This window comes from Myxocyprinus asiaticus, chromosome 2 (assembly GCF_019703515.2).
Source record: "Myxocyprinus asiaticus isolate MX2 ecotype Aquarium Trade chromosome 2, UBuf_Myxa_2, whole genome shotgun sequence".
NCBI classification, from domain to species: Eukaryota; Metazoa; Chordata; class Actinopteri; order Cypriniformes; family Catostomidae; genus Myxocyprinus; species Myxocyprinus asiaticus.
Window position 1 is genome coordinate 59,175,540 of NC_059345.1, and position 14,515 is coordinate 59,190,054.

Below are 14,515 nucleotides of genomic sequence, written 5' to 3' on the forward strand. Positions count from 1 at the left end.
ACCTAATGAATGAATTAGAAACATTTGCACTGTAAACACTTGAAGCAGACGGGTTTAACAGTGGTTGTAGTGTTAGTTTATATAAATCGGACGTTCTTGCACAAAGATCGCGTGAGAATCGAAGGTCAGCGGTTTTATTTTGAGAATAGTAGTAGGTTGCAACCAGTAGCTCACGATACGAAGCGCTGAATACATGTGGTGTGGGAACAAAAATAAAATTATATAGGCTTCTTTGCATTGTCATGGATTATATAGATACGGCCAGATCAGTCGAAGATCGTCTTGCGAGCTACAGAAAAGACGAATCCGGGTGGAAAATATGCAAGAAAACTGTAATTAACATAACTGTATTTTTGTGATCTGTTTCAGTCATTAAAGATCTAGCACAGTACAGTAGATCAGTCCGTAAACAAATTTCGTTTCTTACAGAATGACGTCGTTGTGTATTGGCGACCCTCCTGTGAATACCCGGGAAATGTGTAAGTATACATTTGTAAATGCATATCACGATAGTGGATTTGTCATAGTGACGTAATGTAGCCAGATTGTTCGTACACACACTCCATAAGTATCATTTCTGAATTATAAGATTAAAGAGGTGTCTTTTAAACTTCCCAGTAGATTAGATCCAGCAAGACAATAAAGACATACATAAAAAAATCAAAATGCAAACTGTTGTTTTGTCACAACAGATATACATAATTTATTATGTGGGAGCTGTATAAAGATTTTATGTGAATTTTTTATGTTTTTATTATTGCATTTTTGTTTTCTTGTGTGTAATTCCTATTGCCATTTTTTTCTATTTTCTTTTTCTAAATTTTTTAGGGAAATCCTATTATGATAGATATAATGCACTCAGATAATTATAGTTTATAATTAATTATAGTTATATGTATTATAATGTATAATACATAATACAAATTATTCTAGGACAGTGTATTTATATATTAAATTAATTTTATATTATTAATATAACATTAATATGCAATCTTTACAAATAGTATTATATTAATTACTCTTTTTACATTTACATTATATACTGTATGTTTATCTATTTCTTATGTCTTTTTTCTAGCATTTACACACAGTAGACAATGCAAACATCATGACAGCAATGACATTTGTCCAGTATGCATGCGTAGTGATTAGTGTTTCTCTGGGTCTCACAGGTATAAGGGGGAGGGGATAGTCAACGGCAGTCCAGAGAAAGTATGGGACTGCTTGAAACCTGAAATCAATGGACTTCGTGTGAAATGGGACACTAACATAAAAAAGTTTGAGCTACTTGAGCAGGTGTCTGCGGTAAGATATAATGTGCACAAATATGCACCCATTAGAAAGGTTCATTGAGTTCTCATGACCTGACCAGTTTACAAGTTTAAGGACCACTGTTTCACTGTATTTCTATTTACTTTTCTCACTCTAGATAATCATTATTGTAGGACATTGGTAATAATTCTTGTTTTCCCATTGAGATGTTTTCGATGCACTTTGGCATTCCAGTGATTTAGTACTATACATAATGCAGAGATACAACCACAGATTTACACTTTTCTAAATGTTTCTCTTTTTTCACTTTTTCATTCCCTAGGATGTTATGATCTTTCGAACTACCACACCATCAGCTGCTATGGGTATTATATCACCTCGAGACTTTGTTGATGTCATTTCCATCAAGCAGGATGTGGATGGCACTGTTTCATCAAATGGTATGCTGGGTTATGGCCTTCCTTTTTTAATCGAATTTGGATCTGAAACTGTACTCACATCAACATGATCACACGGGAAGTCGACATGTTGTTTCTGAAAGTTCCGTTACCCTAGCTAGGATCGGCAACAGTATGCCAACTCACTGACATGCCCTATCTCCCATCGGACATATTTGGAATGGCTCAACAATAATTACTTTCCCACGTGGCTCGACTGGTAGAGTGTTGCATGGGAGACCACAGTTCAATTACCAATCAAATGAGGAAGTAATCATGTTTGTATAATCACGAGCATGATAAGGAGGTTGCATTTTTGTCCCTAAAACTGCATTTTGTCTCTAATAATGGTTAGGGTTTTGGGTTTTGGTTGGGGGGTAGATTAAATAAAATAAGCATTTCTCTTCACAGTTTTACACCCTGTTCAGCTGAAAACAGTTATTTTTACAACTGGCTTTTGGCGACCTCTCCTGGATATAAATGGATGTCACACTTGTTTATATGCTCTGAAACACTTACCACTTTAGCCTCTGGAGGCAGTGTTTTCAAACTCGGTCAACATATACCGATTTCTGCTAAAGAAAAATCGGCACACACTTGCTGTGTGTTTTATGTGAGATCAGGCTGCCCGCATATATTTTCAGAAATATATTTTCTGAAAGTTCAGAAACTCAGTATGAATCAGATCATTATGGACAAAAAGGAAATCTGACCCCAGATCTGAATAACGCCTATTTTTATTATTTGATAGCTACCAATGTATGCCATCCAAACTGTCCTCCGCAACCAGGCTATGTCAGAGGCTTCAATCACCCATGTGGCTGTACTTGTGTTCCAGTTCCTGGGTGAGTTTCTCAGAAATATCAGAAACCTGTTTGTTGGTTAATGAAAATGTCTTTGGTTGATGCAATTCAAATATTAGACAGCAGATGGAGACAAAATTTTACATTTCAAAAGTTGTTTTCAGACAGCATGGTGTTTCCATTCTTCCAGAGCGATATTTCATCAGTAGCATAAAATCTGTTTTTGTATTCTTCCACTTTAGGGAACCAGGAAAAACACAGCTGTTCAGCTTTTTTCAGACTGATCTTGGAGGTTTGCTTCCACGCTCAGTTGTTGATTCGTTTTTCCCCACAAGTATGGTGGAGTTTTACAACAACCTGACCAAAGCAGTTAAATCACTAAAATAGCACTTAAGGACACTTTATAGAGAATATCCCTCTTTAATCTTAGATTAGAACATTTTGATAATTTTATGCACCCAGCATTTAATCGTGCTTTAGTGAAAAATGTATTCTTGATTCTTCCAATAGTCTACTTGTGTCCAAATACACATACACCATTTTATAGGAAGTAGTGTAATGTTTTGTTTACCACTAAACTCACATTCTGAAAGCAAGAGATTCAAATGAAACTATTGCACAAATATTGATTTATTTGCACTGGGTCTGCAATCATCACACATTCCATACCTTAAGTTTCTGCCATAATTCAGGGGTGAGAGCCAGTAATATAGCATCTAAAATTTATTTTATTCATATATGGCATTTTGTACTTTTCAAAGTGGAGACCCAGATGTTGACTTTATATTTTAGAAATCAGCTTTTAAAATTTCAGTCACATTATTTATGATTAACATTTTATTGATTCATCTATTAAAAAGGAACAGCAAAACATATGTATATATACATAGAATCAATATTTTACCCTAACTGTCCCCCCCCCCAATTCCTCACCCGACCCCCATCAACACCCCGGTGGTCACATAATTACAGACACAAAAAATAATATATATATAAATAAATAAAAATAAAATAAATAATAAACTAATCACACATATCCCCTACACCTCTCTCCACTGTCCCTCCTCGAGAGCCCTCCAAAAAAGACAGATATTTGCCCCATTTCTCCCCAAACATGTCTAGACTCCCCAGTCTTCTGGATATCCCCTCCTCAAGAGCTGCCACTCTGGCTGCCACTCTCGCTCTGGAAAATGTCTTCAGCTGACTTCCAGCTCCTTAGAAGTATCTGTCTTGCAATCATAATAGTTAAGACCAAGTTTTTTCACATGTTTATTCTCCAAATTAATGACTGCCCCATCTCCTACAATGCAGAGTCTGGGGCAGAATAAAATTTGAGAGGCCAAAACCTCGCACATAAAACTCTGAATCCTCAACCAGAACTCTTGAATCTTAACACATCCCCAAAAGACATGGGTTGTGTCTCCATCTTCTGATTGACATCACCAGCAGGTGGGTGTGTCTTTAAGACCAAGCCTATGCAATCTAGAGGGGGTCCAATAGACTCTATGTAAAATCTTGAATTGCATAAGGTGAACCCTTGCATCTCTAGATGCAGATTTGACATTTTTTAGAATCCTAGCCCACACCCCCTCCTCCAATACCAAGTTTAGATCTTTCTCCCATAATCTCTTAAGAGAAGCAGAAATTCCGTCCCCCAGACTCTGAATTAACAGGGAGTAATACACCGATGCCTCATGACCTTTTCCAAAAGCAGTAATCACCACTCCCAGAGGATCTGCTGCTTTAGTGGGGGTGTAAACCACTCCCAAAACAGTACAAAGTAGGTGGCGCAACTGTAAATACTTATAGAATTGAGATCTGGGAATCCTAAAAAGTTTAACCAAATTTTCAAAGGATCTCAGCGCTCCACTCTCATATAGGACACCGAGTATAGTAACCCCCCTCCCAATCCATTCTGACCAACAAAAAGGGGACATGTTGATGCATAATTTGGGGTTCAGCCATATGCTCGAGGCAACATTTAAATAAATGTCTGAATTAAACACTCTGGACACTTTTGTCCATACCGAGTTCAAATGCGAGATAATGATTAATTTAAGTTAAGATTAACTTCTCCGATTAATTTGATAGAAAGGCTCTGCAATGGTGAAATAGGGGCAAGAAGTTCCTGTTCTATACAGAACCAGGGAGGGGCTCTCTCAGGTGGAAGCGACCAATGAGCCAAATGTCTGAGACCAATTCATAATAATAAAATAAAATCTTGGGTAGGCCTAGCCCACCTTTGTCAATCAGCCTATGTAACTTATTGAAATGTAATTTGGGACGCTTACCCTTCCAAATGAAGGACTTCACTATGCTATCAAATTGCTTGAAATAAGAGAGGGGGACAACTATAAGGAGAGACTGCAGCAAGTAATTGAATTTTGGAATACAATTAATTTTAATAACATTAACTTTCCCGATCATAGATAAATGCAATGAAGCCCACCTGCCCACATCGCTTGAAAACTGTTTTATTAAGGGGTCTAAATTAACTCTAACTAAATCACAAAATTTTGCTGGGAATTAAATGCCCAAATACTTATTGCCTTGTTTGGGCCACTGGAAAGCGCCCAGCTGGAAAGCCGTCGCTGGGCAGTACGCTGTCAAAGCCAAAGCTTCGGATTTAGACCAATTGACTTTGTATCCTGAAAACTTAGAAAAGGAATTAATAATTCTGTGGAGGCAAGGCATAGATCTAGTAGGGTCAGAGACGAATTATAAAATATCATCTGCGTAAAGCAAAAGCTTATGCGCCACACCTCCCGCCACCAACCCTGGAAAATCCTCCTCCTTTCTTATCGCAGCTGCTAATGGTTCCAGGGAAAGACAGAACAATAATGGGGAAAGAGGGCAACCCTGCCGAGTGCCCGTATTCAAAGTAAAATAATCTGAAATTAATCCATTTGTTTGTACCGCCACTACAGTGTTTCTATAAAGTAACTTAATCCAACCAATAAATGTACTCCCGAACCCATATATTTCCAAAATCTTAAAAAGATAATCCCATTCTACCAGATCAAACGCCTTTTCTGCGTCAAGTGAGATGGCAGCGACTGGAGTCTGATCATTCGCCACTGACCACATGATATTGATGAAACGCCTAATGTTGTCAGAAGAGCTGCGGCCCCTAATAAACCCCACCTGATCTATATGTATAAGAGATGTCATAACTTTACTTTACTAAATTTTTGACATTATTTAACGTTTAGCTGGATCAGGGAAATTGGACGATAACTCTTACACTCGCTTGGATCTTTGTCCTTTTTAAGAATCAGACTGATCTGGGCTTGCATCATGGTTGGCGGAAGCTTTCCATTCTTTAATGATTCCTTATAAACTTCTAACAAAAGTGGAGCCAGTTCTGTAGTGTAAGATCTAAAAAATTAGCAGCAAAACCATCTGGCCCCGGAGCTTTGACTGAAGGGAAGGCCTTAATTACCTCATCAAGCTCCTCCAAGTTTATCTCAGATTCAAGAGAACTTTTTTGCTCAGTCGTCAATTTAGGGAGTTTTAATGGTTCCACAAAGTTTCTAATATCTTGATCAGTAGACGAAGATGTGGAACTATAGAGATCAAGATAGAACTCTTTAAAAGCATTATTAAGGTACAAATTTCACCACCAGCAGATTTCACTGAGGGAATGGTAGAAAAAGACTCTCTCTGTTTTATATATCTAGCCAGAAGCTTCCCTGCTTTGTCCTCCGACTCAAAGTATGACTGTCTTGCCCTGAACAACCAAAACTCCACTTTCTTTCAGTCACATTGAGGATTATTATCTTACTTTGAAGATTCAGATTTTATTTTATTAACTGACCTCTTGTTAGATGCTCAAACTTGACTATATAGCTATATCAAAAGCATTCCTATATTAAAATTGTGATATTATAGTTCATAAATGGCTTTGACAAACCAATGTTTACTGTACAGAAATATTTTAAGATTTGCTGTTGTACTCGGTTTACATATGTGATTTTACATACTGTATGTTTAAGATTGACAAAAAGGCTAAAACAATCATGACAATTTTGATTGAGGGCTGTTAGGAGAAGATAAGAATAGGAAAAGATATAACACTTTAAGGGAAAGGGATGTGTTCCATTCAGAATTGAATTGAGAACGCCTTTTTAAATTTCAATTCAATTCCTGATTTTTTAATTGAATAGGTAGCAAACATGATGCAGAATTGTACTTGGAATTTGAATTTTAGGAAGTAGAATTAAAATAGAATGAAATACAATTAATTTCATATAAGTGTAGTTTTTATTGATACATTCCATTTTACAGGATCAGTTACCCATGAGCTTGTTAACATATTTAGGGTATGTCCAGAAACATCATACACTGCTTGTCCAAAAGACAAAAAAAAAAAATGGATTTAAATAAGCAGATGCTTAAGAGCCTATGATTGGATCATTATTGCAGTGATTAATATGTTTCAGCTGGCAACAATTCTTTTAACCCTAACTGATGCAGTGTGTAGCTTCTCATTTCTTAAACAACCATGTCGGAAGACGTATCCCATGGTCGTGGAAAGGAGAATGCTGAAATCACTGGAATTGGATTAAGAACCGTCCAACGCATTATTAAAACCTGGCAGGTTAGTGGTGAACTGTCAGCTTCGCGGAAGAAATGAGGTTGGAAAAAAAATCTTGAATGATCGTGATCGGAAATCACTAAAATGCTAGGTGAAGTCACACCATAAAAAATTGACAGTAGAATTCACGGCTATGTTTAATAGTGAAAGTATGAGCATTTCCACACGAACAATGTTATGAGAACTTACAGGATTGGGAATAAACAGCTGTGTGGCCACAAGAAAGCCATTTGTTAGTGAGGCTAGTCGGAAAAAAACGACTTCAGTTTGCTAGGGAGCATAAAGATTGGAACGTGGAGCATGATGGAAGAATATTCTCTCAGAATGCTCTAATTTAACCCAAAGACTTCAAATGGAGCCAAACAACAGAATTCAGGGTTGCAAAATGGAACCTTAAACAGTTATTTCAATAATAGTCTTCCTGTCATTCCAATTCTAATTCCGATTCAACATCCTGTGGGGCGTTGCCAATTTTATTCAAATTCCAACTCATTAATTGAAGGAAGCCCATTCTTAAATTCTGAATTTTGCCCAACCTTTGTATGGGGTGCATTATAAAGCATTCCAAAAATCAAAAAGATGGGATAAAGTGAAATTAGTAGAAATGAATCCCATAGTAGTAAAAATGAATACATTTTAGCTGCTTAATCACATATGGACAAAAGGGACTGTTTTACAATGTGCGTTTCAAAGACTTTTTTTAGAGTTTGCTAATGTGATCTTTATAATTGCTGTTTGCCTGTTTTGGGTCCAGTAGCACGACTGTCCATCCTTATATATGTTTTAAGGCTGAATTGTGTAATTTCTGCACCTCTATAGCGTCACCAAATGGAATTACAAAAATAATCGCTGTTTTCAAACAGATTCCAACAAACACCCCTGTTTTTCATTGGTTATTGAAACAGATTGTCCCACCCCAAACTCACACCATTTGTTGAGCCAGAGTTGCTGTCAAACTGAAAATGCTACTCAAACGAACATTTTTTATTAATGCCACCAAGCCACAGTTATACTTTGAGGTGAAATCCACCTAAAAATTGTTTACTTATTAAGCTGGAATAAAACAATGTAAAAAAAATTATACACTGCAGCTTTAACCAATCAGTACTGTGTATTTTTTTACCTGTTTTCCATTAGTAAAATGACTGTGAATGCATGCTCATGGCCTAGAAATGTGTTCTGGGTTTTATTATTATTTTTATATACAGTAAATGAGCCATATTCTCTAATGCAAGATTTTTTGATACTAGGGATTTAGTTTTTACATTTGTTTTGCAAGAAGTGTGCGCTTGCCTTTGGTAGTATTGTTGTACAAAGCATAATAAGTACTGGTTAGCTAAGGCATTCTCTATATGCCAAAGCCTTATTTTAATATTACACTGATTTGCATTCTGTTACAAACGAGAATATGTTGTTTGTCAGTGTGTCAAATTAGCATTTTTGATTATTCCAGATTGCTGTGTTTGTTTTTTTTTGTTTTTTTAAGTCAACATGAAATGCCATTTGCCAGGGTTGCAAACTACCCACCTTTCAGCTAAAATCACCTTTTTGAAGCTAATTTTCCCAAATTGTACATTTTCTACATTTTCCTTATTAAAATCACTTGAAAGGGTTATTTTAAGCTTAAAAACTTTAGGAGCTATAAATGCAACAAAAAAGCTTTACATACAATAATCAAATCAACTAAAAATGCACATCTAGAACACTAGCATCTAGAACTTTCTCACCATTTTCACCTCTTTTGAGTTTGCATCCCTGCATTTGTAACCCATTTTACTTCCATGATCGTATGTACTATTTCCAAGTGAAGCAGTATATTCAACAAGTAAAAATGCAAGGTGTAATTTTATCTATTGGGAATTGACTGGATTTTGAAAAGTAGGTATTACATACCAGAATGAAGCCAGGTGGTTGAAAAAGAGGGTTATGTCAAATGCAAAGGACTGACCTATCAAGTTATTGCATTTTGATAAAAGATTAAGATTTTTTTTAAATGCACCATTTAACCATGCACACGTGTACTGAAGAGGGTCAATTCTTATTTCATGTTGACTTTAAAACATGTTTTTAGTCTGCTCTTTTTCCAATGCTGTTTGCTATGTTCACCTGGCATTGATTGCAACTATGGGATGTCAATGTACTGTTTTGTTAAGCAAAAACAAAGACATTGCACTGTAAAACCTGTTGTATGATTCTCCATTTAGATTCTGTTTTTGGCTATTAAAATTGAAGACAACATTGATCATCAGTTTAATTGCTTTTGCAAGTTCGCACACATAAACACTTACATGAACAATAAAATATGCATCAAATGCCATGCAAAATGACCATTCGCAAGGTTTACAGTTTTATTACTAGTTACTTTATTTGGGAATTACAAAAAACTTAATGTCATTGTCCAAACACAATTTCAATATATTAATACTTTTCTATTAAAGAGAAGCAGAAAATTACTATCAAGACCAGAATACTAGCAGTGTTTGGCACACTACTTTTTTTTTCTTTTTTGTTTTGTTAACCTGTCAAAGGTGGATTCTGTTAGAAGTTACAGTAATAGATATTTCCACAACTAGCTATGCTTTTAATATTAAAGTAGAGTCCTGCACTGCTAGGGGAAGAATTTTACATAAACAGAAAATATATTGATTTACAGTCTGCTGTGGTTAAATTGTTTACAAATAGATCTGAAATGAATGTATTTACAGGGTTGTGCAAATGTTAGCATAACAACAGGCAGACTTTACAAGAATCATGTTGTTTTTTTTTTTTTTTTTTTTTTTTTTAGCAATCCCTGATCGTGACAGTAAAACAGTTCAATATCATAAAATGCTGCAAGTTTTCCTAATCATGTAGTAACTCACGCACATCATACATTATATTAAAGAGTTATACAACTGTCAAAATGTGTAAATGGCAAAATGAAGCAAATAGAGTCCAAGACAACTAAATGACTCCAACAGGGTTCTCACGGTCAAGAAAAACCTGGAAATATCTGGAAATATTAAAACTGTGATTTCTAGATCATTACAAAACAACACTTTATGATATGATATGCATTAACATTACTTACAATAGATATTAACATGAACTTCACTTTCTTTGGTGAAGGGTTCCCACACTTTTTGACCAATGTGCACGCACTGTGTACAGACATTTTTAGCAAGTGATGATGTTTTCTTTTTAAGGCTTGAAATGAAAAGTTTTGCATAATTTAAAGTTGACTAGAATCTCACACTACATCTGGTGTGACGTGGGGGTTTAATAGTGCTTTTGAGTAGAAATTAGCACTGCTCACATCGCTTTTTCGCTTAATGACGACAGTAAAAGGTCCGTCGTTGAGACCTTTGATCAGCGTCCAGGCCTCAAAACGTGTGAGACCCTGCAGAGATGAGTCCTGAATCTGCAGTACCTCATCACCAGACTTAAGACCCTTTTGCTCAGCATCACTCCCTGAAAAAGACAGTATATTATTTACAGTATACAACATAATGATTTAAAAAAAAAAAAAAACCTGAACCAGACCTGCACAACTCCATAGAAATCTCAGCAGAATTGGAACACCTCTAAATTCTACCCATCACACATCCCTTGTGTGTTTGTTTATTAAAAATTTTGTACAATTAGATTATGCTTTCAGCTAGTAAGAGAGTAATATGGTTAGCCAGTTTAGCACATTTTACTGTTTAAATAAATTCAGGGCCTGCTGATTTGTAATGCATCATGAATACAATATATTACAGCAGACATTTTGGGATAAGGTCCTGTCATAATCTCACCTATAAATATTCTGTTGATGGTCAATGGTCTGTCTCCATTAATGGAGCCTTTTCCTCCCTCAAGACTGAAACCGACTCCACCTGCATTCTTCTCCAGCTCGACAGTTACAACTTCACCTCCATGATTCCCTGCAAGATAAATTAGGATTCATGACACAAATGTGTGGTTTAAAAGTCTATTTAGCCTAATGTAACAAGGTTCAAATGGGCAAGGAGGCGGCGGGAACCGGCTGAACAGTTAAAGTAATATTTAATGAAACAAAAACACAAAACACAAACACACACACACACACACACACACACACGGCAGCTGCGTGTGGCTCTCTCTCTCTCCCGATCTGCCGCATCCGGCTCGGCCTTATCCCTCTCCTCGGCTGATTAGCCTGTTTGGGGGCCGGCCGTGCGGACTCACGGCCCGGCCCCGCCCTCCTCCTCGTCACACCTAACTTTTAGGGTTGGCTAATCAAATGAATTACATGAGATTCCGATTAATTAATTGAATTAAACGCACTTAATTACATAAGTCAATATTTGCTGAGAAAGGCCCCCAAATAAAGACAATAAAATATAAATAATACATAATAATTCAAATAATACATATACAGTATATACATTATACAGTATATTAAGATATTTAGACTGAAATATATTGCTTTATTTTTGCAGATGAGTAAAGCATTGATTAGACAATACAAAAAGTGGCTTCAGAATCAGTATATTGTTTGTTTTATTCTCATATGATTGAATATAAGCCTACAGTTGACCGCATTCCATTTTGCAATTGAGTACGTCAATCTGTCTTGTCTACAGGACGTTTCGTCTACTCTATTTTTTCGTTTTCTCTGTCTATTAACGTGTTTCAGATGGATGCTTTTGGAGCCTCTAAATGGGTTTCAGCATAAATTAAGTACATTTTATAACACACTGGGCTCTATTTTCGTGAGTTCGCAAAGTGCAGTGCTACGCACTATGACCGTGTGCAACGTCTTATCCAATCTTATCCAGTGCTTATTCTAAGTGCAATTTTAGTGCCAGCACAAAGTGCAAGTGTGTGTGGGTGGGAGTGTTTGCGCTACTACGGGTGTAGGCGTGCAAACTGTGGGTGTATTGTATGTAAATGAAATGGCGCAAAGCGCAATTTGCTATTTTCCTGAGAAATTGTTCATTGTGCTAAGACGTTTATATTTAAATTGTATTTATGATCTAATTTATATTGGTATTTTTCCTCCCATTTTAGTAGAGTGATTTTTGAGTCACTTCAAAAGGGGCCGGTGGAAGAAGCTGGACAGAGTAAAATCTTTGGATTTGGTATAATTTTTTTGACCACTTCATTGAATATATTTTTGTTTCATTTGAAGTGTAATTTGAATTTAGGAATATATTTGCTTACAAGTTTTCGTGTTTCAATCAATGAATAAATTTTTTACAAATCAAAATCGACCTGTAGAAGCGTAGCGCGTTCCGATACAATCACTGTTAATTTGTGTGTCAGTAGATGAAAATTATTAATAATACTTACATTCTCTTTAATTTAACGGAGCATACATCCAAACTCTCATTAGAATCACATTTTATATGCGTTTAAAAGGAGCGTGTCACTGTCATAGAAATATACCTGGCAAGTCCACATTTCAGTTTTTTTAATTCATTGCATACAGTCCATTTGCTTGAGGGAATGGACTAAATAATAGGATGCAGATGCTGGAATAACTGGAGAAAAACCTCAGAATTAAATTTTTCTTGCCTTTTTGCATGTTGCGTGCAATTTCGCCAAACCTAGCATGCACGCATGCTTGTACGAAAATACCAAAACTTCATGGCCATGCCCACTGACTTTGTGCTTATGACTTAAGGCATTGTGCTGCGCTTAACGCTTGCACTTAGGCCTGTCACGATAGTTACTTTATTGACTTATCGTACGATATAGTTGTGCTCAAAAGTTTGCATACCCTGGCAGAAATTGTGAAATTTTGGCATTGATTTTGAAAATATGACTGATCATGCAAAAAAACAGTCTTTTAAGGATCGTGATCATATGAAGCCATTTATCATCACATAGTTGTTTGGCTCCTTTTTAAATCATAATGATAACAGAAATCACCCAAATGGCCCTGATCAAAAGTTTACATACCCTTGAATGTTTGGCCTTGTTACAGACACACAAGGTGACACACACAGGTTTAAATGGCAATTAAAGGTTAATTTTCCACACCTGTGGCTTTTTAAATTGCAATTAGTGTCTGTGTATAAATAGTCAATGAGTTTGTTAGCTCTCACGTGGATGCACTGTGCAGGCTAGATACTGAGCCATGGGGAGCAGAAAAGAACTGTCAAAAGACCTGCGTAACAAGGTAATGGAACTTTATAAAGATGGAAAAGGATATAAAAAGATATCCAAAGCCTTGAAAATGCCAGTCAGTACTCTTCAATCACTTATTAAGAAGTGGAAAATTCGGGGATCTCTTGATACCAAGTCAAGGTCAGGTAGACCAAGAAAGATTTCAGCCACAACTGCCAGAAGAATTGTTTGGGATACAAAGAAAAACCCACAGGTAACCTCAGGAGAAATACAGGCTGCTCTGGAACAAGACAGTGTGGTTGTTTCAAGGAGCACAATATGACGATACTTGAACAAAAATGAGCTGCATGGTCAAGTTGCCAGAAAAAAGCCTTTACTGCGCCAATGCCATAAAAAAGCCCGGTTACAATATGCCCGACAACACCTTGACACGCCTCACAGCTTCTGGCACACTGTAATTTGGAGTGACGAGACCAAAATAGAGCTTTATGGTCACAACCATAAGCGTTTTGTTTGGAGAGGGGTCAACAAGGCCTGTAGTGAAAAGAATACCATCCCCACTGTGAAGCATGGTGGTGGCTCACTGATGTTTTGGGGGTGTGTGAGCTCTAAAGGCATGGGGAATCTTGTGAAAATTGATGGCAAGATGAATGCAGCATGTTATCAGAAAATACTGGCAGACAATTTGCATTCTTCTGCACGAAAGCTGCGCATGGGACGCTCTTGGACTTTCCAGCACGACAATGACCCAAGCACAAGGCCAAGTTGACCCTCCAATGGTTACAGCAGAAAAAGGTGAAGGTTCTGGAGTGGCCATCACAATCTCCTGACCTTAATATCATCGAGCCACTCTGGGTAGTTCTAAAAAGTGTGGTTCATGCAAGACGACCAAAGACTTTGCATGACCTGGAGGCATTTGCCAAGACGAATGGGCAGCTATACCACCTGCTAGAATTTGGGTTCTCATAGACAACTATTACAAAAGACTGCACGCTGTCATTGATGCTAAAGGGGGCAATACACAGTATTAAGAACTAAGGGTATGCAGACTTTTGAACAGGGGTCATTTCATTTTTTTCTTTGTTGCCATGTTTTGTTTTATGATTGTGCCATTCTGTTATAACTTACAGTTGAATATGAATCCCATAAGAAATAAAAGAAATGTGTTTTGCCTGCTCACTCATGATTTCTTTAAAAATGGTACATATATTACCAATTCTCCATGGGTATGCAAACTTTTGAGCACAACTGTATGGACATGACCTCAATTTTTTGCTGACCTCGATATTGCCCATTGTGTTTACATGCGTGTTTGTTTACATAAAAACGAA

At 36.7% G+C, this 14,515-nt stretch overlaps 2 protein-coding genes across 2 annotated transcripts in view; one reads left to right on the forward strand and one right to left on the reverse strand.

The window, feature by feature from the left end:
• LOC127453298 (stAR-related lipid transfer protein 5-like) lies at positions 1 to 3,419 on the forward strand. The gene is made up of 6 exons (XM_051719591.1): positions 1 to 332; positions 430 to 479; positions 1,173 to 1,305; positions 1,595 to 1,712; positions 2,461 to 2,554; positions 2,755 to 3,419. Exons 1-6 carry the CDS (start codon positions 243 to 245, stop codon positions 2,897 to 2,899), a joined length of 630 nt encoding a protein of 209 aa, XP_051575551.1. The 5' UTR covers positions 1 to 242; the 3' UTR covers positions 2,900 to 3,419.
• A 6,024-nt stretch (positions 3,420 to 9,443) lies between these two features.
• The window catches only part of LOC127453358 (pro-interleukin-16-like), a gene marked incomplete at its 5' end in the record, with an annotated part of 55,748 nt that continues 50,676 nt past the window's right edge, over positions 9,444 to 14,515 (reverse strand). Inside the window, 2 exons of the mRNA XM_051719691.1 lie at positions 9,444 to 10,559; positions 10,886 to 11,014. Coding sequence (XP_051575651.1) covers positions 10,339 to 10,559; positions 10,886 to 11,014 — 350 coding nt within the window. The remainder of the gene's footprint in view (positions 10,560 to 10,885; positions 11,015 to 14,515) is intronic.

Excerpts from the sequence above, each read along its gene's own strand:
- LOC127453298 (XM_051719591.1), top strand. The coding sequence starts at position 243 with ATGGATTATATAGATACGGCCAGATCAGTCGAAGATCGTCTTGCGAGC. Across the intron at positions 480-1,172 it reads TGTGAATACCCGGGAAATGT|GTATAAGGGGGAGGGGATAG; the intron begins GTAAGTATACAT and ends TGGGTCTCACAG. Across the intron at positions 1,713-2,460 it reads TGGCACTGTTTCATCAAATG|CTACCAATGTATGCCATCCA; the intron begins GTATGCTGGGTT and ends ATTATTTGATAG.